Source organism: Mus caroli, chromosome 4 (genome assembly GCF_900094665.2).
Source record: "Mus caroli chromosome 4, CAROLI_EIJ_v1.1, whole genome shotgun sequence".
In the NCBI taxonomy this organism is placed as follows: Eukaryota; Metazoa; Chordata; class Mammalia; order Rodentia; family Muridae; genus Mus; species Mus caroli.
This window is the reverse complement of record NC_034573.1, coordinates 47,274,711-47,295,039: the sequence shown is the minus strand read 5'-3', so window position 1 is coordinate 47,295,039 and position 20,329 is coordinate 47,274,711. Positions and strand designations below refer to the sequence as shown.

Here is a 20,329-nt window from a genome sequence, read left to right as displayed (position 1 = left end):
GTGAAAATTTGGGCTAGGGGCCGAATCTCCTCTGCACCTGCTGCATGAGATTCGACCCCAGATATCTGGTATATGTGCTTTTATGTGCTTTCTTGTCGTTGCTGTATTAAATCTTACTCTCTATACATCTTAAGTTCGGTCTCAGTGTCTTCTTGGGTGCGCGGCTGACCCGAGGCTTGAGTGGGTGTCTCCCCTTGGGAGTTTTTGAGTCTTTCAAGCTGTGGAGGCCAGTTCTTTGCCTAGCCACACAGAAGGATGAATGATCCCTGCTTGCCTTTAACAATCAGTTTGCTTCTATTTTAATTCACAATACTATAATGTATTCTTCTTATCTATGCATATATATGCAAGAGAAATCATCGAATAACTTAACCTTCTGAGGGTAAGTGCACTTAAAATCTTGACTTCACGAAAGTTGCAGCTATCTATAGGCCTTCTAACAAAAGGACTGCCCCTCAAAACCTGTCACATGCTTCTCATAATGCAAGACTGTCTGTTTTCCCTTTATCTTTCTCTTGCCGACAAAGACCTTAAACACAAGAACTACAAATAGAATCAATCATTGCTTATTCTTTCCCCCTCACTTTCTTTCAGGTTAGAATACATACTGTACAAAGGACTGGGTTCTGGGTCTGACTCTCTGTGACCCTCTACGAAAATGTAACCTAGGATGTGATGAGCTAATTACTGCATCTTTAATGTATAAAACATGAGCTACTAGTGAAAGGTCCTTATTTTAAATTAATATAAATTTAGAAATTCAATTGGCTAGTACATTATTCATAGTAGCTGCCTGTGACTACTGGCTAGTGAGTGCAGGATTTCCCATCATTACATAAAATGCTATTAAACGGCGTTGTCTAACATATTTTGAGGAAATGAGACAATGACTTTTTTTTTTCTTTTTTTTTCTTTTTGGTTTTTTTCCGAGACAGGGTTTCTCTGTGTAGCCCTGTCTGTCCTGGAACTCACTGTGTAGACCAGGCTGGCCTCGAACTCAGAAATCTGCCTGCCTCTACCTCCCAAGTGCTGGGATTAAAGGTGTGTGCCACCACCACCTGGCGACAATGACCTTTTTGAACATTCTCTTTATCAATAAAAAAAACTATAAATATTTTTTTTTAAAGTTGATAAAAAAAAACGGACACAGAAGAAAGCAAAAAAAAAAGGTTTAATTTTTAGAAGAGATAATACAGGTGCTTTTGTAAAAACCTCAAGTGGAACATTTCATACAGAACATACAATCATTTCAACATACAAGTTGCTACACTTTGAACAACCACTTTGAAAGTTTAAAAAAATCATTGGAAAGGCTTTGTCTTGTTGGTAAGGAAAATGAGGCAGTGTGCTCATTTCAAACACTCTTGCAGCACTGAATACATCATGTGTACTTTAAATAGTCTTCATCCACAACTTAGAGGTTAAACCTGAGGAGCTGGAATTTTTATTATCACAACTGCATAGCAAAATCATGTCCAGATAACAAACATACCAAAATCTGTGGAGTAGGATAACTTGTAAACCATTTAGTAATCCAATTTAGAGCAACACAACTATGTCCAGACAGATAATAACTGATATAGGTAATGAACAAGGCTTCGAAATATTTCTTTTTTAATAAAAGGTACAATTCAATAAAGTTGATGAATATTTGTCAAGTGCATCAAATTGCTGGCCCACTTGGTTGTTGGAAATGTTATTTCAGCCACATTCACTCTGCAGAGTAGCGGCTGTTCTAAACGCAAGTGCAAACTCCTGGTGGGGAAGGAGCTGCAGGCATTTGCTACATAGGCTTCCCCTCTACACATGAATGCTGCAGTAGACTTTATAACTTAGAAAAGTTGTGTAGTTGATGAGAAATATAAAAACAATCATGCACAAAGTAAATTGATACTAAAGAACATTTTGAAGGACGTCTTATTTTTTAAAAATCATTTAAAATCACTGCTTATACCAACTTAACATGCTTTTTCTAACTAAACAGCATTTACAAGTATCCAAATACAACCATTCTTAGTGGAAACCACCCAGTTCACATCAGAGTCCATTTCGCTACAATCCTCACAACAGCCCTGTGAGGTAGGCTAAACAAGGTACAATATTTGAAGTAAGGCAATAGAGGCCCAAGATTGAAGAGTGATTCAGAGAGGTCATAGATTACTGTATGGGGCAGCTATGAAGATTAAGTTTAAATACTTAAAAGAATGCCAAAAATCTTCAAGACTTTCAGTTTTTGCCTGAAGTTATTCCCCAACTTTAGCTATTGTATCTTAATAGAATCAGTTATGGATTTGATTTCAAAGAATTTCCATTAAAAGATCAGTTAGTCTCAGTCCTTTGGTATCTTACAGATATTGGAAATGTTAGTAAGAAATTCTTCTCATAGTCCTGCACCCTCCAAAAAGTTCCAATATTACTAAAATGCCTTTTACCAATTTCTTCCAATTTGATTTATTGTAAAATTGGTTCAATCTTAAGTTCCAAGCCAAGCAAATACATCCACTGACCTCTGCCCTACATACTGCATAAACTTCTACATGTTTATTTCTAAGCACCAACTTGACTATTACTAAGAAAATATATAATTTTAAACAAATATAACTTAAATGACTATGTATCAAAGCTAGCATTATTAACCGAGAAAAAAGTACTCTTCTGATATGGTTGGGGAGTCAGATAAAGTTCTATGGTAATTACTGGTATTGATTACTAAGCCAGTATCATATGGCATGTCCAACGTTCCAATGCGAACAAAAGCAGCAAACAGTCCACTTAAATTCCAACTGGTGCAAAGTTCCTATGGTGCTCAGGTATCATCCCGCTCAGGTGACACAATACTGCCATCAGCATCACAAATGCAAACACTGTTACGAGACACAAAACTAAACATACAAACATGAGGTAATGTCGCTGTGATGGTTTTCTGTAAGGAAAGCTTTATTACTCCAGGTCTGAGCACTGGAGTTATGAAAAGGTATACTGGCTTGAAAATAACAACTTGGTGGTGACGTGGATACTGAGTAATTTCATGTTTACCTCTGACAGAATGAATATGATGTAAAATAAAACAAGGAAAGTAACTTTTCCAAACTTTTTATTATAATGTAAAAGTGAAATATTACTATGAGTAGTTAATTTACAAGTAACAACAAATATACTTTAAAAAAATTTTAAGGTGTGTGTATGTGTGTGTGTGTGTGTGTGTGTGTGTGTGTGCCCATGTGCATGTGCACACACATGCGTAGGTCAAAAGACAACTTGCAGGAGGTCAGTCTCACCTTCCATTTGGGTCCCAGGGAACAAACTCAAGTCATCCAGTTGGCAGCAAGTGCTTTTCTTGTGAGCCATCTCATCAGCCCATGAATACAGTTTTTAGAAATTTAGTGACATATTAACAAAACATTATTTTAGATCAAGACTATCAAATAAAAAATATCAGCATGAGGTTCATGTGGTGAATTAAACTCTACTACTTTTGGAAACCTAGACAGAAAGTAATAAAATTGACGATACATCATAAAAACTTAAGTACTGTTATATGAATTATATGCTGATCTAACAAAGATGCTAAAAATCTATGACTAAAACAGTTGAAATTTTAGCCTAGAGTAATGTATTTCATGGTAAGACATCTATACTGTCTTAAGATTAATATTCTTTGGAGTAATCACTTCTCATATATATCCCTTTCCAATTTTTAAAAATTGTTTTTGAAAGAAACAACTACAAATACATAAATAGCTATAATTTCATGGAAAAGATATATAGACAAAACTAGGTAATTCTAGATAATTGACCTAATTAAAATATTTCATCATAAATATTTTCTTTTATTATTTATATCAAGGATCAATCATGGAAGTTCAAATTATACATACTATTGTTGATGGTTTGAATTTTTTTAGAATCTTCAGAACAGAACATCTTCAGAACAGAATGAGAAGGTTTAGCCTGGCTGTCTAGTAGTTTACTGACACATAGCAGAGGTGCTCTCAATTAAACGTACAGACAGACAGACAGACAGACAGACAGACAGACACTCTTAACACTTTTTAAAAAGCCTATACCTGGAACATTCAAAAGATCGCTGTATTAATATTAATTTCTATGTGCATTAGTCATTAAATACTTGGTATATCCATATTTACCAGTATTTAAAAGATGTGACACAATCAGCTGAGTCAAATGAATTGTAGCAAATTCTTTTTCTAAAGTGCTTAAGGCAGCTCCTTCCTGTCTCCTTCCAGCTGAATAAAACTGGTTTGGACTCAACTGCTAAGAGGGAAATACAATACTTACTACATATTTTATGAAGCAGCTCTTCACACCGGTTATATATCCCTTAGTCCACCTCCCATATATTTCCTTCATGGAAAGCAGCCATGTCCAAGCTGTGTAAGCAGACATAGAGCAGTGAAGAATGCTGGAGAGGGCTGGCCAGCTTGCCACAGCAGACTGAGCTGAGCAGTTACCTTGCTTCGAGAAAATTTAACTAGGCACTCTATTCAATTATTTTAATTTAAAAAGAAGGGTTGACAAAATTCAATTTAACATAATAAACTTAAGATTTTTAAACTTAAATACTACAGATTTGTTCTATTTTTAAAAGAGACCCTGATGTGTATTTTAAAGCAATGAGGGTATAATTAGTACCTAATATCATGTGATAAGAACTTGGACTCTCATTCGCTGACGTCATACTTCGTTCTACAAATCTGCTGAGAAATAAAACCTTCTGGGTAACTGTCATGCGTTTTCCAATGACTGTTTGGAAACTGTAGATGAAGGTCTCAATGATGGGACAAGGACAAGGAAGAAGCGCACGTGCTCCTCTGGCCTCAACAGAAGGCCTGCACCACTATGGTCCAGTGTTGCCTGCCTTAAAGTCAGTAGACAATGAGCATGAGAAAAAGGCACTGTATAAATGAGAAGATTCAACTATGCAAGGTATCATAATGAAAAGGTCTATGAAACCAGCTGGCTTTTTCCTTGTTATTTTTGACAAAATAAACTTAGTAGCCACACAAAGCAATTCTAGTAAATCACTGCTTTCAGGTATGAGTCTACAAAAAGGAATAATTCCTTTTTCCCTAGGTCATGAAATACCACTTCTATAGGTAATGGAACAATGAAAAATGTCTTTCAAACTATAATAAATGAAAAGTAAAATATTGCTTTGGGGAAACAAAAGAATATTGATATACTTCATTCTATAAACTGCTTTAGTCTTAAAAACTACCAGTGTGTTATCAGGTAATAGTGTAGATATGTGTGATATGGAAAAATAATATTCTATGTCAAATTTGTTTCCTCAACAGAACAAAAATAATCATGCTACTAAGTAGTAAATTTTAAGAGCAAATACTTATGATCTACAAGCTACAGGAAGAAAACAAAACTGAGCACTTCTCAGGGAAGTTTGTCAGAAGCCCAAGAAACTTAAAACAAGAAGAGATTTACAAGTCTCAAAAATTAATCAAAGGTCAAATATTCATTTCTTTAAAGTTCTTAAAGCAGTTTTACAATCTCAACTTCTAGTTTCGCTCAAAAACCATGAGTGAAAAGTTTTAATTGACTTTGTAATAAAAGGCTCTTCCATTAATAACCACAGGTTTTGCTCACTGCTTCCACATGCCTTCAGATTTGAAAAGGGAAACTATGTTCATTTTTGGAAGAATCATAAACTTTTAAACAGTGAATGAATGGACCAAAAGGACAGAAACAAAAACCAAACCAAATCAAAACACCCCTCAAATGATTGTTTGAAAAACACATATACCAATTAAGTAGGACACATGTTTTGTTGTTGTTGTTTGTTTGTTTGTTTGTTTGGTTTTTTTGAGACAGGGTTTCTCTGTGTAGCTCTGGCTGTCCTGGAACTCACTCTATAGACCAAGCTGGCCTCGAACTCAGAAATTCACCTGCCTCTGCCTCCCAAGTGCTGGGATTAAAGGCATGTGCCACCACGCCCGGCTAGGACACATGTTTTTTTAAACAGCTGGTAAACCAATCCATATCTTTATAAAAGAACATACAAATTATTCCAGAAAAGAATACTTTAGGCACATTTCTTTATAATCTTTCACAGACAAAAAAAAAAAAAAAACCCAAAACCAAAACCAAAAACAACAAAACCCAGCAATATACAGCTTTTTACCCTTTATAAAGAACTTAATTCAGAAACTTTCATAAGCAATAATTATTATCAGTGCCAAATTCAAGTGGAAGTTTTATCAAAGATGCAAAGACAGCTATAAAAGTGGGGTCAAAGAGGAGAACAAACTTAGCACGGCTTCTCAGGTGGTGCCCAGGAGCTGGTGGAGGAATGGACAGAATGACTCAGCACAAACACACAAGAATACTCCCTTGCACTGCCTAAATTCTCTGTCTGCTTGATATTTTTGAGTTATAACTATAAGAAAATACTACAATATTTTAGAGGAGAAAGTGATATGAATCTAGTCAATGCATAAGTTACCCTATCAAAAACTCGGTTTATTTATAAAAGACTAAAATAAGCCACCATAGGTCAATTTCTCTGCCATCCCTAGGCAAAGATTTCAATTTCTAGGAAGCCTTGGGGGACCTTGTGTTTTTAAAGCCTCAGCATAGCATGTAATGACAGCCGGTGAGGAGCAGAAACAGAGCAAGGGCAGGGGGAAAGGCAAGCTTTTAACGCTCAGCAACCCGGGCCCAGGGCTCGCCAGGCGTAATTACACCTACCAGACAAACCAGAGGAGCTTAAGAGACAGAAAGATGGCTTTCTACACAAACAGTTCAACACCGCCCCTTTCCTAGTCACTACTCAATATCACCATGTCAGCCTCCTGCACCCCAACTGCTTGATTCTGGGATGCAGCAATAACCTCCATGGCTGCTTCCTATTTGGTAGTTAATCTAACAGACTCCAGGCTTTAAAGCAGAACATAGAAAACCTGATTTCCACCACTCAGAAATATCTGTTAGTAACTGTATGGGAAAGGCCACACAGTCGAAGGGAAGGGAAACAGTCTGAGTTGCCATTACTGAGTGACATTGTTCAGGCTGCTAGTTGAACCAGTCATTCCGTTTTCACTTTTCTGAAGTGTTCTCACAGCACTTGGAACCTGCATTCCAGTACTCAAAGAAAGTCCACCACACCACACCTAAGAGAAGACAAAAACAAAGCCTCTGTTAAACTCAAATCATAACTCCAGTAATCCTTAACTTGCCATTTGAAAGGCAAAATGTCACAGGGATGAACATCAACAAATCCCAAACTGATAACCTACACGCTCAAGCTGAGGAGAGATGAAAAGGTTCACAGCGGCCAAAGGCTGTCTGTGTAGTAGAAGCCACCAAATCTGTACCCAGGAAAGGGAACACAGGGCAGCAGAAACTCAAGAGAACAAACCGGATTAATCTCAGCAAGCAATACTGATTACTGGTACTTCCCTAATGTTTATAACCTGGGGACTGTACCCCAAAGCAGCTTATATCACATTTATGACTTTAATATTGAGACATGGCTTTAGACAGGACATATGATCCTTTGAGACACTTGATCTGAACAAAACACCAATCACTCATGTCCTAAGATCACAATTAATAAATAGGACCCCATGAAACTGAAAACCGTCTGTAAAGCAAAGATACCATCATTAGAACAAAATGGCAGCCTACAGAATGGAAAAAGATTTTCAACAACTCCACATCTGATAGAGGGCTAATTTCCAAAATATATAAAGAACTCAAAAAATTAGACATCAACAAATCAAATAATCCTATTAAAATGGGGGTACAGATTTAAACAGGATTCTCAGTAGAGGACTCTCCAATGGACAAGAAGCACTTAAATGTTCACCATCCATAGCCATCAGGGATATGCACATTAAAACTTCTCTGAGATTCCACTACACCTGTCAGAAGCCTAAGATCAAAAATACAAGTGACAGCACATGCTGGCTGGGATGTGGAGCAAGGGTAGTACTCCTCCACTGTTGTTGGGAGCATAAGCTTACTCAGCCATTTTGGAAATCAATATGGTGGTCTCAGAAAATTTGGCATCAATCTATCTCAAGACCCAGCTATACCACTTCTGGGCATATACCCAAAAGATGCTCCACCATCCCACAAAGACACTTGTTCAACTATGTTCATAGCACCTTTATTCATAATAGGCAGAAACTGGAAACAACCTAGATGTCCCCCAACTTAAGAATGGATAAAGAAAATGTGGTTCACTTATATAACGAAGTATTTGTGACTTAGCTGTTAAAAAAAAAAATGACATCATGCTGGGCAGTGGTGGCGCAGGCCTTTAATCCCAGCACTTGGGAGGCAGAGGCAGGTAGATTTCTGAGTTCGAGGAAAGCCTGGTCTACAGAGTGAGCTCCAGGACAGCCAGGGCTACACAGAGAAACCCTGTCTCGAAAAAACCAAAAAACAAACAAAACCCCCAAAAATGACATCATGAAATTTGCAGGCAAATGGATGGAACTAGAAGAAAACCATTCTGAGTAAGGTAACCCAGAGCCAGAAAGACAAACATGGTATGTACTCAGTTATAAATGGATATTAGCTGTAAAGGATAACCATATATAAACCACAAACCCAGAGAGGCTAAGTAACATGGGGGACTCAAGAGAGAAATGCATAAACCTTCCTGGAAAGGGAAATAGAATAGATATCTCAGGTAGACTTGGGCAAGTGGGGACAGGAACAAGAGGAATCAGGTTGGGGGAAAATGGAGGGAAGGAGTACTGAGAGACAACTGGAATTGTGGGACATTTTGGGGACGAGGTAGAATTAGGGTAGTAGAAACCGCCAGGAATCTATGAGGATGACCCTAGCTAAGACCCCTAGTAAGGGGGATATGGAACCTGAACCAGACATCTCCTGCAACCAAACAGACCTTGTCTCAAAATAATGTGGGGTAGAAAATAAGCTCGGGTTGGAGTGCTTGCTCAGCATGTGCAGACCCTGGCTATAATCCACAGCACACACAAACATGACAGATTACTCAGCAGGCAAGAAGCCTGACTGGTACACAGGGCAGTGAGGCCAATATTCACATATGCTCTGCTACAGCATCAAAGGCTGTATGCCATTCACCTCTGTTGCAGGGAAATAGTAAAACAAAGACAGCAAGTTCCCGCGCTTCACCCAGCTACTCTCTGCCCAGGGGTGTCACCACCTATTGGCTAGCCCCAGCTGGCAGTCTTCCCTTCTCAGCCATCCACCCCTTGTGGTCGGTGGTCACAATTCCCCTTAACCCAGTAAATCCAAACTCTAGAAACTTAAAATTAATCAGTCAGATCTATAATATCAATAAATTCTCAATTCTCAAGATGCCCAAACAATAATTTCAGAGCCAACTGATAATGATATAAATAGCCCACCTAGGTTAGACAAATTGTCCTGTAATCATCCATCCCTTATAAGATAATCCTAACTACCTGTGGCTATTTAAAGCCACATGGAATCTGGATCCCTTTTCCTTCCTTCTCCCCTGTCCCCACCTCAGAAACTCTTAGCTCTGCCTCCCTTTCCCTGTCCAACCACAGGCTTCTTGTTGTATCAATAGTTAAAGTGATTAAACAGGGAAGATTCTGCTACATACCTCCATCTACAGGACAGCCTCAACAGGCCAAACCACAGGAAGGGAAAATGTTTTACTTACTGTTTGGGTGGTTGTGACGGGGTAGGCCTACTACATGGGAGAATGCCAGAACTCCCTACAGTGCTAACTGTTCCAAATCATGATTTATGGTAGTGGTTATACGTCTGTATGCATCAAGAAAAACTTATAATATACAGTAGTATGTGTAAATTATAACTTAATAAACCTAACTTTTAAAATTAACATGTGTAAACAACATCTATCACTGAGTTAATAAAACTAGGTTCCCAAAAAGGGAAGAAAACAGGTTTAATAAGTTTAAAACAGTTTCCTCAGTTATCTATATTATTGCATAATTATATTTATTTGAAATGAAAAATAGAAAACTCAATAAATATCCATGTAAGATACAGCCAAATTAAAAATGAAATATTTTGTAAAAGTATAGCTCTGAGTTATATATAACTGAGTAAACAATTTGTCTTCAATGGGTTCATTGGGAAACAGCCCAAAATACGTATTAAAGTAGAGGTCTGTGGCCAAGTTCAGAAAGTGAAAAAAAAAAAAAAAAACTAAGAATTTTCTATGAGCATCAATTTTGTTCATTAATCGCCTATGTTTTAATGAAATATGGAGAGCACTGGCTAGGAGGATTACTTTAAGCCTAAGACTTTAAGGTGTCAGCAATAAAATTCTGATTGTGAGTTTTAAAAGTGAATACACATTCTAAATCCACACACACCCTGAACACTTTCTTCTTAGATAGAGGGCTACGCCTGCAGTAAAGGTGGAAGAGAACGCATGTGGAAGACCCCACGAAATGCACCATCCAGACTAGAGAGGTAGCCCCCCTCCCCACACACTGAGAAAAGTTTTATTCAAACCAAGGAAGCCATTAATGGATCTCAGAACTCCCTACATCAACCTAATTTTAACCAAGAAAAGCAGATAGGCATGGTGGTAGAAGCAACAATAACATTTTATTACAGAGTTAAAGACATGTTTCATTTCATGTGAAGAAATAATAATGGATCAGCATGCAACTGAGCAGTCCTGAAGTCATGCATGTGTGTCATACCCTCAAATGGAAGTCCTGAAGTCATGCATGTGTGTCATACCCTCAAATGGAAGTCCTGAAGTCATGCATGTGTGTCATACCCTCACATGGAAGTCCTGAAGTCATGCATGTGTGTCATACCCTCACATGGAAGTCCTGAAGTCATGCATGTGTGTCATACCCTCACAAGGAAGTCCTGAAGTCATGCAAGTGTGTCATACCCTCAAATGGAAGACACCACATACAATACTCAACCTAACTGGCACTCAATAGACTGATGCATCATAGCCTGGAAAACGATGTCAATCTAAACAAACTAAAACTACGCAGACCATGGAAAAACCTTACATACGTATGGTTGAGCCAAAAAAAGATATTGTACAACTCCCTAAAGCAGAACAGGAGGCTAAATGAATTGGCAGCATTAAAGTCCAAGACAAGGGCTAACCCTTCCAGAAGAGCCGCTTGGGAATGGACATGGGTACAGGGCATGGGCTGCACTCCTTGCTTGGGTAGTAGTTACAATTATAAGTAAATGTAAATATTCACTGTGATTTCTGTCCCTTTCTAATGTTAGTACTGACTTTAATAAAGCATACTGAAAACATACAGAAAAAAAATCACGTCTGGAAAGCGCAGGTTGGGAAAAGGAGATGTGTACAAAGGGAGTACGCACTGGGCTTCATCAAAGGTTACATCAAAGGTACAAAGGGAGTACGCACAGGTTATCCTCAAAACTGCTGAGTCATAACATATGAGTAAGATACTAACCATGAAACCAGGTACTACTGGCTGAGTAAACTTTGTCTTGAAGGAATACAGCAACTGCTTTGAGTGTGCATCATAAAATGAAAGCTGACCTAAAATGATAAAAAATTTATTATTCAAAGTTAAAACATCTAAGTTAAACAGATGAGCATGCCAAAAGACATATTTTAACATTAATTTTTGTTATAAACTATATGAACCATACTTAACAGTTCTTATAAAAATATCAAAACATATTACGGATAAAATCTTTTTGTTTTTTTGTTTTGTTTTGTGTTTTGTTTTTCAAGACAGGGTTTCTCTGTGTAGCCCTGTCTGTCCTGGAACTCACTCTGTAGACCAGGCTGGCCTTGAACTCAGAAATCTGCCTGCCTCTACCTCCCAAGTGCTGGGATTAAAGGCGTGTGCCACCACGCCCAGCAAGGATGAAAATCTTAAATTTGTTTTTTCCTGGTCATCAAAACCTTACTAATATCTCCATAATCTATTAAGTTGGTTCAGAAGTAATTGTGGTTTGTACACTGTTGAAATTTGTCATTATTAGAATACATTCTTAAAAATAATTATGATTATGTTATATACCACTTTAATTCACATTTCTTCTGTATATTTTTTGCTACTGACAATAGTTGCTATTTGTTTAATATTTATTTTATACTATGTTAATGTTAGGCAAAAAGCAAACTAGGTTCTCATGTAAGTTCAAACTGGTTGGAAGCAGCAGCTACAGCCCTCATCAATAATGCATCTGGTCTGGGAACTGCCACTGGACTTGCAGACCGTGGCTGGGCAAGAAATTGTGCAGAAGAAAGGGCCTTGAAGATGAGCAATGCTGCAATGCTGTTGAGATGCAGAGCACCTCAACATGGGCCATTCGATGGTGGTGTGCATTTGAAGCAAGTGGGAAAGTGGAAAGACTCGGTAAGTGGATGCCACTTAAGCTGACCTAAAATGGAAACAAAGTCATTTTGAACTGCGGTCTTCTCTTATTCTGTGTAAACAACCATTTCTCATTCTGATGGTGACAGCTGAGGAAAACGAGTGCACATGGCAATTGATGACAATTTGCTCATGGTCAAACCAAAGATGGTCATAAGAGCTAAAGCATGTGCATGCATGTGTGCTCCTCTCATGGTTACTGCTTGGCACTCTGCTGCGGGTCTGATGAGTCCAGCAAAACCACACCTGAGAACCATGCTTAGCAAACCCATGAGATGCATCAAAGACTACAGTGCCTGAAACTTGCACTGATTAAGGGAAAGGGAAGTCTTCGCAACACTGCTCGATCTTACATCAAACAACTAATGCTTCAGCATCTCACTAGTATTTGTTCAAGAACCTAGAGAACTTTTTGCAATAGAAGCAATTCTTCAATTGGCAGGATAAAGATTACTCAAATCCCTGAAGTGCAGATTTTTATACTACATGAATAAACAAACACTTCTTATTGGCAAAAGTTATTGATTTTAATGGTTCCTATTTAGATTAGCAAAAATGTATTCAAGCCTCGCTCTAGTGATTTAAAATGCATAGTCCAGAAAATGAATTCCCATTGCACCCACCCAGTAACATTCTTCTTCTTACTCTACACCGTCATCGTCAAACAAAAGGCTTTTTTAGCTCACTAGATGCCAAGTGTTCTTCCTTTTTATGACTGTGCCAAATTCTATCAGCTTTTAAACTTTACTCCATCTGTCCTCTACCTGCTTAAGCCCACATCTACTCCACTAAGCTCCCAGTGCAGTGTCCACTGCTTCAGCTCTGCCAGCTTTGAAGTCTACCCGCTTCACCGTCTCTCTCCGAAGCGTCTTGTCCTTACAACTCACTTGCCAACTGTTCAGCCTAACGCCTGCTGTCCTTCTGCAGGCTCTCGGTGGCTCTCTTCTTCATCTGTATCCTATCTGTGTTGATATCATTTGTCTGCTTCTCAACTATTCTAAATATACCTGCTTTGTCCAGTTTCTCATTTTCTTTGTAAGCTGTTTCTAAAAAAATCAACTACCATCAAACAGGAAGAGAAAAAGGCAATATTCCCATATATTTTCACAGAAGTAAAAATATTACTTTGTATACATAAAATATATTTAAATACAAGCAAGTATAGAGAAATTTTTTTTAGAAAAATAAGTACACTTACCCCCATCAAAGTCACAAAACACACCTATTTTCTCAGGAACAGGAACATCCAAAGCTTTCACCTTATTATTATGCTTGGCTGCAAATGTGTTCTGTAGCCAGCTGTTGACGTGAACGCACCAACTAGTATTTGTCTTTCCTAACTGATCAAATTTTCCTAAAGTTTTATATGCTACACCCACACTATAGGATTTACAATCCTTCTGGGCCTTTACTTCCCAATAATGTTGTCCATTTTCAATAGCAGTGTCTCCTATAAAAGATACGAAAAAAGTTTTGACATTCTGTCATACTTATGAGTCACAGATGTTTACTTATCATACTATCTCCAACAACAACCAACCTACGTATCGCAGACTAGCCACAGGCTCACGATCCTTCCCCCTCAGCCTCCACGTGCTGGGCCTACAGGCTTATCCCACCATACCCACGAAATTCACCTACTCTTTCTGTGAAAATAACCACATCCTCAACAGACGCTGAGTGCAGAGTACATAGTCTATAAACTTACATGCACTGCTTATGTTTCCATGCACATAAAATACTTCAAAGCCTTTCTTTGTTAGAGTCCCCTTCAGGGTTATACTCATGAGGCAGTATAACTCATGAGGCATACTCCCATGAGCTGAAGCAGAGATTTAAAGTTTCAGTAAGTCAGTCTGAAATGCTCAGTCTCAGTATACAGAACTTCTATAGAGACTCATTCACTCTACAGGCAGGCCTTCCAGGTGTAAGTAGGAAGCCCACCAGGGTGCTCTGTGGCCTTTAATCTGAGAACTATTATGCTTTATCCTACCTAGCACTGTGTATGACTCCCCAGTAAAACGGTCTCTGCTGCCTCTTACTGCTGGTGGCCTGGAGCCTACAGACGTCCGTTTTGGGGATGGGGTGCCACTTCTAAAAAAAAAAATCAGAAATAAAAAAATTATGTTGAAAATGATTCATAAATTAGAATTACAAATCATAGTAGAAATCTTTGAAAATCCTTCTCATTATGTTGCAACATTTCATTTGATCTGAATTATCAATTATTAGCACTTATATGTAAGAAGCCATCCACACAAAGCAGGCTGAAAACACTAATGTCATGCAGACTGAGCAAGGCTTATACACAAAGAGCACATGGCTGAAATAAAATACAACATCAAAACTTACTGATGAGAAAAATTAAGAAAGATCTTGGACTATTGCTTGTAAGTATTTTATAACTGAATTTAAATAAAAGCAATGGCAAAACTAGGTTCCTTACATAACCATAACTAAGTAGCCTTTTTATTAGCTCTGATCTTTCCTTCTTAAAAAGAGGAAGTTATCTGAATTTATGCATTGGAAATATCAAATCTCAAAGAATGCCCACTATTGCAATGAACAAGATCCCTTCATATCAAATATGACAAGCAAAACAAACATGCTAGACTCCTCACTAACTCAAAAACCTCAAAAAGATGAAATCTCCAAGATGTGTCCACTGGACCTATCACCACAGTGCTCAAGTTCCATGGTCTCAGCTCCTTTTATATTGTCCCCAAGATGTTTTTGAAAGTGTGCTTTGATTATACTGAATTTTCACTTGAAAAACATTTTTGGCTAAGATCATCCTGAAGTTGGGGTGTAGATACAGCTCAAGGGTAAAGTGCTTAGTGTGCAAGCATAAGAATTGAAGTTCAGTCCCTAGAATGCACATAAAAAAGCCATGAAGAGTGATGTGCACTTGTTACCCCAGCCCTGGGCAAGTGGACACAAGATCTAGTCTCAAAATACAAGGTGGATGATGTGTGACACACAAAGTAGGGAGATATTGAGAGATTCTACAAGTTATCTAGAAAAAAATAGAAATACTTTATTATCACCATAATAAGTATTTAAATTTTCCAATACAGTTGTACTAGGATTTTTCTTCCCAAAGAAAAAATGTAGTAGAAAGTAAATTACCAAATAAAATTAATATTCAAATTGTGAGACTATGCTGGGACCTAGCAATCACAGAAGTGGATGCTCACAGTCAGCTATTAGATCGATCACAGGGCCCCCAATGGAGGAGCTAGAGAAAGTACCTAAGGAGCTAAAGGGATCTGCAATCCTATAGGTGGAACAACAATATGAACTAACCAGTACCGCCTGGAGCTCGTGTCTCTAGCTGCATATGAATCAGAAGATGCCTCAGTACAGGGGAACGCCAGGGCCAAGAAGTGGGAGTGGGTGGGTGGGGAACTGGGTGGGGGAGCATGTGGGGGACTTTTGGGATAGCATTGGAAATGTAAATGAAATAAATACTCAATTAAAAAAAACATTAAAAAAAAAAGAAAAAAAAAAGAGTCTTTCACTTCTTTGTTAAAATCACCCCAAGATTTTTAATGTTTTTTGTTGCTATTATGAAGGGTGTCATTTTTCTCATTTCTGGCTAGGATCATTTGTCATTTGTATGTAGGAAAGCTACTGATTTGTGTACATTAACTTGTACCTGAGTCTTTGCTGAGAGCTTATCAGCTGTTGGAGTTTCCTGGTGGAACTGTTAGGCTCCTCTATGTATACAATCATAGCATCTGCAAAGAAGGTACTTTGACTTCTTCTGTTCTTGTTTGTATTACTTTTATATCCTTCAGTTGTCTTATTGTTCTGGCTAAGACTATATTAAGTAAGTATGGAGAGAAAGGATGGCCTTGTATTCTACCTGATTTTAGTGAAATTATTTGAGGTTCTCTCCATTTAAGTCGATGTTGGCTATTGGCTATAAATCATCCCCTATTAATTTGATGTATGTACCTTGTGTTCTTAGTATCTTCAGGATTTTAATCATGAAGGGTTTAGATTTTGTCAAAGGCCTTTTCTGTATCTACTGAGATGATCATTTGGTTTTTGTCTTTCAGTATTTTTATGTAGTAGATTGCATTTATTGAACTATCTCATTTATCTAAAACACCAAACTTGAATAGTGAATCCTTCCTTTAATCAGAGTCCCTTCCATCTTTCTGTGACACAGTCATCTGATGAATTTAAGACTAAATCCGTATGATGTTAAAACTAATAATTTTCCATCAAATACTATGTCTGTGATGAGTGGAAATTCTAGTGAAATTAATCATTTAAAATATTAACATTTTATTATGTTATGCCATTTGAATAACTTGGTTAATTTTAGGCTTGAAAAACCTGAATCACAATTAACAACCATACTGATTTTATTTTCATTTAGGACTTTTTTGTTTGACATAAGGAACAGTTTGAACACTGAAGCTGGTATTGATAAATTAATTAAAATGTAGCTTTACAGAATCAAAAGGTCAAAATAAAAGGCTTCTTCTGACCTTTAAAAAAAGCTTAAAAATTGTATTAGATAATAATTTAACAAATAAAATTAGGAAACAAATCAGTATATAAAAAATTTCAGCTTGACCAAATTTTCTAAGCTGGTACTTATCATGCAACACAAGAATCATTAAACAGTAAGAACTGAAATTGTACAGACTGTCAAATATGACAGCTCAAAAAGAAAAAAAAAAACCTACATCACTATTTTCTTTTTGATTCTTTTTATGTAAACAGCCTGATTACAAATACTCTGTGTTTTCTAAACTAAAAGGGAAAGACAACACTGTACTTATCATGCAACACAAGAATCATTAAACAGTAAGAACTGAAATTGTACAGACTGTCAAATATGACAGCTCAAAAAGAAAAAAAAAACCACATCACTATTTTCTTTTTGATTCTTTTTATGTAAACAGCCTGATTACAAATACTCTGTGTTTTCTAAACTAAAAGGGAAAGACAACACTGTATTTTTCTAAAAATAGAAAAAGCAGACGGATAGATGGATGGATGAAAGGGAGGGAGAGAAGGTGGGGAGGAGGGAGGGAGGGAGGACAGACAGAAGAAAGACCCCCATCCCCCAATCCCCACTGTTCTGTGGTGGGAAGGACAAAGCAGCTTGGGGTGGCAGTTTTCAAGACATGCCCTGAACTCCAGGCTATCCATAATGCCACAGACTGCTGTGGAACTCTGGGATGAGGCCAGCTCCAGGACTCCTTATTTCAGCCACCTGTCTTTTTTCTCTTTTTAGATTAGCCTTCTGGGTATATTTCATTTGAGGAAGCCATTCTGTTACTTGAGAAGTGTAGAAAGCCCTGTTTTAGGTGCAACATCAGGGAAGCCTGAAAAGGAACAGGATTAAAAATAAAAAACAAGACTGGCCTAACATGGCTTATAAATTTTAACAAAAAAGTTTTAAATCTCTGAAACATCTATACAATATAAGATTTCTGTGTGATTGGTGAGTATTCCCTGGACACTCATTTGAAGCTCATATCTGAAATGTGCCTCTCCACCAGAAAAAATGACTGCACTCAGGAGAGCTCACCAGAGTACCTAACTGTCACCAAAATGTTGCTGCACATTAGCCTTCCTCTTTGCAAGTTAATTTAGTTTTATGTATTTATATTTACATGTAATAAACATAATTTTAACTAATCTTAAGTGTGTTTGTAGAAAATACATTTTGGAACTAGAGACGGCTTGGACTCTGTACTTTAGGACGGTAGCCCTTCACTACACAGAACTGGACTCTGAGGATCCCCAGGGCTCTTGGGAAGACTGGCATGCTTACCAGTCATGGCTGGGATTGCTTCTTAGCGAGAGATGGACCAAAGAACGTAAAAAAGATCTTGTGAGTAACAGAGCAATGACCAATGAAAGGAGATGAGAAAGAGTAAATGTGTAACCAAGTGTGAGCAAGAGTGAAAACCACTAAGCCAGGACACCATGAGGTAGGCACAATTACCACGGCTGGGCAGTGCGTGGTTTCCTGCTGTTCTGATGCTGGTGGTGGGATCAGGGATGTGGACACATTATGGAAGCACTGCCTCTGAGCTGTATACCCCAGGCCCATTTGAAGAACTCCTAAAACACATTATCATAGTGGCACAGAAGGGCAAAACAAGAAGCCACCAATGAAGGAGCTAGAGAAAGTACCCAAGGAGTTGAAGGGGTTTGCAGCCCATAGGGGGAACAACAGTACCCCCAGAGCTCCTTGGAACTAAACCAACCAAAGAAAACACATGGTGGGACTCATGGCTCTAGCTGCATATGTAGCAGAGGATGGCCTAGTTGGCCATAATGTGAGGAGAGGCCCTTGGTCCTGTGAAGGTTCTATGCCCCAGTATAGGGGAATGCCAGGGCCAGGAAGAGGGAATGGGTGGGTTGGGGAGCAGGAGGAAGGGGAGAGAATAGGGGATTTTCAGAGGGGAAACTAGAAAAGGGATAACATTTGAAATGTAAATAAAGAAAATATCTAATAAAAAAGGAAAGTCAAGACTATTCTATTGAATACATAAATGTTTTTCAACTTAAAAAAAGATTACAACTCAACCCAATAAACTTAGCATTAAGTTGAAAATAAAAAAACAACAAGAAGCCACTGAAGAAGTTAAGTAAATGATTCCCTTACCACAGACATACTAAAAAAATGATAATAAAAAGATAACTCAGATACAGCCTAATATGTGGTGCCTTCAATACATGGTTAATTAGGTAGGTGCAGGGCCTCTCTATGAAGTATCTTAGGGGAAGAAAGTAACTGTGAACAAGAACCACATCTCATGCCTGTGTCCTCAGCACACAAGAGAAATACAGTATCTTCACTAAAATACGGTATTAGTGGTAAAGAACTAACTATACTCTTAGAGTCTTAAAACTGCCCAAAAAATACGGGTCTTTAGGATTTTTGTAACAAAGTATCGATATCAAGAAAGAAGACACAATAGAATCAGAACCAACCAGGACATCTTCCTAAAATAGCCACAGTCCATTCACTCCTCCACTGGTAGGTCCAACAGTCCACTGGGAAGAAACTCATTCTGAAAACTATACACCAGGTTCTTAGGAAGAATAAACAGCTAGAGGATAATAATACATAGAAATAAGCAGAAATGATTCACTGAGCCTTGCTTCAAAAGTATATATTAAGGGCTCATCTAAAAACCCAAAGAAACAAAATTAAAATTAAATTTTGACTTACCAGAAGTAAAGAAATACAAGGAAGCATGAAAAACAGAAAAGAGATAACTGCTGAGGTTGACAGTTTAGCTGCAGAATTAGGTTAGATAAGAGAAAGCCTTCTCTTTAGTGCCCCAGCCTCCCACCTCTGCAGTCCACTCTTTGTAAGCAGTCATCATGTCGTGTACGGAATGGGCTCCTCTACCCATTTTAAAGGGCCCTTGGTGACCTAACTGGATCAAGTATTTGTGTAGCCCATAGAGCAAATTGTTTTACCTGCTTTTCAAATGTTTACTATTGTAAGATAAAATAATCATTTTTCTTATTGCTACGAGCTTATGCTTTAGTCCAATCTGCACTTTAGCCTTTTGGTGATAAGGCCACTTAGACACACACATATATATATATATATATATATATATATATATATATATATATATATATATATATACTATCCCAACTTTACCAGGCAGGGCCTCCAGGAGGCACGAGTGCGGAGGAGCCTTGGTGTCAGGCAGCCCTGTGGGTACCCCGCCCATACCACATGTGCATAGCAAGTGCCTCAGCACTTTCTAGAGGGATTATCTAAGCAGGCTCAGCACCAATCAATATGCTTGGGCTACTCAGCTTTATTTACTGTACACTTAGATGTCAACCTGTGGGTTAAGACCCCTTTGGGGGTCAAATGTCCTTTCACAGGGGTCACCTAAGGCCACTGGAAAACACAGATGCTTACATTATGATTCATAACAGTAGCAAAATTACAGTTATGAAGT

The 20,329-nt window shown here is 38.0% G+C and overlaps 1 protein-coding gene across 5 annotated transcripts in view; it reads right to left on the bottom strand.

Annotated features, from left to right (window-relative positions):
• Positions 1-1,152: 1,152 nt before the first annotated feature.
• The window catches only part of Fsd1l (fibronectin type III and SPRY domain containing 1 like), a 71,693-nt gene continuing 52,516 nt past the window's right edge, over positions 1,153-20,329 (bottom strand). For 2 of the 5 annotated variants that reach the window (XM_029476078.1, XM_021160018.2), the window contains 4 exons: positions 14,359-14,459; positions 13,564-13,815; positions 11,430-11,518; positions 1,153-7,145 (listed from right to left, as the gene is read on the bottom strand). In XM_029476078.1, the coding sequence (XP_029331938.1) occupies positions 7,023-7,145; positions 11,430-11,518; positions 13,564-13,815; positions 14,359-14,459 (565 nt within the window). In that variant the 3' untranslated portion in view covers positions 1,153-7,022. The remainder of the gene's footprint in view (positions 7,146-11,429; positions 11,519-13,563; positions 13,816-14,358; positions 14,460-20,329) is intronic. The other 3 variants (XM_029476075.1, XM_029476077.1, XM_029476076.1) reach the window with 2 other exon arrangements.